The sequence below is a fragment of the Alligator sinensis genome, unplaced genomic scaffold (assembly GCF_000455745.1).
Source record: "Alligator sinensis unplaced genomic scaffold, ASM45574v1 scaffold3257_1, whole genome shotgun sequence".
Lineage (NCBI taxonomy): Eukaryota > Metazoa > Chordata > Crocodylia > Alligatoridae > Alligator > Alligator sinensis.
Window position 1 is genome coordinate 1 of NW_005844135.1, and position 3,375 is coordinate 3,375.

Here is a 3,375-nt window from a genome sequence, read left to right on the forward strand (position 1 = left end):
AAGGAGATATTTGCTACAGGCCCCTGCCAGTTCATGGAGGTGTGAATTGTGCTTGGTGTAGAGAAGTGCCAGGTGCTGTCATGCAGAACTTGCTGCAAGACCAGGGGCCTCATTCATTGAACTGTGTATGTTTTAGAATAGTTTTCCACTGCTCGTGGTGATGGTTTACGTGCTGCAAATGTGGTACTCGCGCTTTAGACGTATGTCACCACAATTTAAAAGTATAGTCTGTGCTATGAACAAATGACTGAGAACTCAGTTCCAACATGTGTGACATTAGCAAACAGATTCTTATGATAGAAACTTTATAAAAATGCACGACATTTTGTTCACTTAGCAAATAGTTTGCCACAGATGCAATGTATGCAGCACATTTGCCACCAGACATGTTAAGATCTGACTTTATGAACTATTTTATCATTTTGATTTTTCCATAGCATCCAAATTAATCTCCCTTGGTCATCTGGAAATGAGCTGGAGAAGCAGAGTTCACTTCCCTCCCTTGCTTGTGAGAGTCATGCACAAATCTAGACTTAGGTACTATGGGAAACCTGACAAAAGACTGGACGTTCCATATCAGGTAAAAGAGCAACATGAATTAGACCTCTCATATGAGTAGCTCTAAAATGCATGGAAGCAATTTAATTACCATATGGTTAAGGTTCATGCATTCAGTAACAAATAAACTCTAAAAACGTTACTTTTATAAAAGCGTAGCCATTTAAAATATGGAACTGATAAATCCAGGTAGATGTGATTTCATGATTGAACCTGCAGTTTGGTGACGGACAGTCACAAATAACAGTAGTGTAAGAGTAATGATGTAGCCGTGATGGTCTAGCATTTATGCAAGCAGCAAGGATTTCTGAGGGTGATGTTTTATTGAACCAAACATGTAGTTGGGATAGAGTTAGGCAAGCTTTTGGATGCAAGATGCTCTTCATCACGGATAACGAAGTTTTCTAGAGTATCGTGACAAATTGTCTTTTCGGTGGTTGAATCTGTGTGTTTATTTGGGGAGAGAAAAATGTCTTTAAGGTGCAGAGTGAGTAATAAGTTGTTAGTTTGATCCTTTAAAGATTGCAAGTATCTTTATTAACGTGAATGGTGCACTAATGCCATTAAGACCCTCTTTTTCATAAATCTTTATTGATGCCTGATGAGCTAATAATCCACTTTACTTTTTCTCTGCATTTTCTATTTTTATTTTCTTGTGTACCCCTACCCAGGGTATTTCCTTAACCACCTAAAAGTGGAACAGATTAAGGTGAAACTGATTCTAACTCTTTCTGTTCCTTTCAGCACCTAGCAGTGCTAAGAACAGAAATAATTACATCAGTTGGATTCTCATGCAGGGAGGTATAGATTTCTTGCACTCCTCTTGTTGAATTTAACCTCTTGGTGCTAACTATGGCTTCAAGGAAGTGTGACTAGTATTGAAACTACTAGGCAAACTACTGTGAAGTCAGCGGGAATTGTAATAGTTATTTAAAAACAACAGTTGTTCTTTTTTGTGTTACCAAAGGTCAAACACTTATTTTTTTCCCCCTCTCTTAGGCGTATTTTGAAGTTGCTGACAGTTCAGGCATGATGTCAATGGTTTTGTGGAATTCCTTATGTCCTGAATGGTATAACAGTATAAAGGTTGGCACAGTGCTTCTACTTGAACAGTATGCTGTCAAAACCAGTTTTGCATTTAAAACACAGCCAACCCCAAGGGAGTCGCAGATGAAGAGATTTGCTACAATTGGTTAAGTATTCCAGAAATCTGTTCTGATTCAATTAAGTGTAGCTGTATAAAGAAAGCATTATTGCAGCTGACAGTTACAGGAGCCATAGTAAGATTAGGTAGCCTTTTAGCTGACTTGCTTGTGTTCCCATATAAAAACAGGTGAAACGCACAGGACATTGATGGGGTTTCCTGGAGCACTGAGTCTTGGAATTACACCCCATTGCAGATCTGTAGGGCCAGTTTGCTGCCAATCTTTAGTTTCTTGAGAAGTGTATCCATGTAGGTGTAAGGTTATATGCTTCCATGTTTTGTAAGGGCGAAGAGTCCTGTAGCTCTGTTCATCCAGAAGGAGGCCCTAGCTGAAGGACTCTTCTTTATATTGCAGCTCTTTCAGTGAATACAAAACTTGAGCCTCCTTTGGATACTTTGGCATCTCTGCAACCAACAGATAGTTGGTTCACCAAATAGTACATTATTGTATGTAGTGACAGCAGACAGCTTTTTTAAAACAAAACAACTTTTAAAATCAACTTGGGTGTAGACAAATGTATCAGATCAAAAGAAGACAAGGTTCCTTGGGTGAATTTGATATCTTTTATTAGACCAACCCAAATGGTTGGAGAATAGTTATTAAGCAAGCTTTCGGGTTCAAAAATCCTTCGTCAGGCTAAGCAAGTTTCAGCAGTTGGTGTGTGCTCTTCCTGGATGGAATGAAAAGTGAAGAAGCCAGGGGCTGGGCTAGGCTGGGGACTCAGTTGCCAGGCAGATTATAATGTATCAAAAATCCAATGTCTGTGTTAAGTCCATGATCTCTAGTATCCAGGAGGTTGATGAAATGGAGCTCATAGGCTCATCTCTGGGAAGTGCTGTGTAAGTTTCCTTTGAGGATCAGGACTGAGAGATTGGAGGGAGAGTGGCCCTCCTGTGAGAAATGTGCCCCCACCGGTAATTGGGTATTTCTGTCTTTGATGGATTTCCGGTGTGCGTTCATTCTGGTGCGCAGTTGTTTGGTCTGTCCTACGTATTTTCCATCAGGGCATTTGGTGCACTGGATGAGGTATACTACATTTCTGGAGGTGCAGCTGTAAGATGCAGGGATGCTGATGGCTCTGTTGTGGGGTGTAGTAATAGTGGGGGTGGTGGAGATGTGTTGGCAGTGTCGTGAATCAGAGCAGCAGCCGGCAGCCGCCTGACTCACACCGGAGTGTTTAGATTTAGAGTTCGGCAGGCGGGTAGTGATGGATGGAGTGGAATTAACCAGGCACAGACGCGTGTAGGTTACAGGAGTTTGTTTACTTACGTCGCCTAGATAGTGATGGACGACGCAGGAGAGCCTTTGTTCCGTTACCGCTTCGGTTACAGAGTCAACTATACGCACGCAGTTAAATGACGGTGAGATAATGACGGACGTGGCGCCGAAAGCAGACGGTCGCGCTTGCAAGACTTTTTACGTCAATTTTACGCTGACGGGGTGATGAATTAGGAATTGATCAATTTCCCAATTCTCTGGTGACAAGCACAGGTGTTTCCTGTGAGATCCCCAGAGCTCTCCGCCTTGGGCGGAAACTGTTAAACTATTTATAGGCAGAGGTGTTTTACAGGAATATCCAATGGTGAACCGTTATATGGAATCTTTAATTTTT

General features: G+C 41.5%; 1 protein-coding gene across 1 annotated transcript; it reads left to right on the forward strand.

The window, feature by feature from the left end:
• The first annotated feature begins 442 nt into the window (after positions 1-442).
• Positions 443-1,777, forward strand: LOC112549047 (RPA-related protein RADX-like). The gene is made up of 2 exons (XM_025195862.1): positions 443-580; positions 1,558-1,777. The coding sequence occupies exons 1-2, from the start codon at positions 470-472 to the stop codon at positions 1,753-1,755; spliced, it is 309 nt and encodes a 102-aa protein (XP_025051647.1). The 5' UTR covers positions 443-469; the 3' UTR covers positions 1,756-1,777.
• Positions 1,778-3,375: the final 1,598 nt, after the last annotated feature.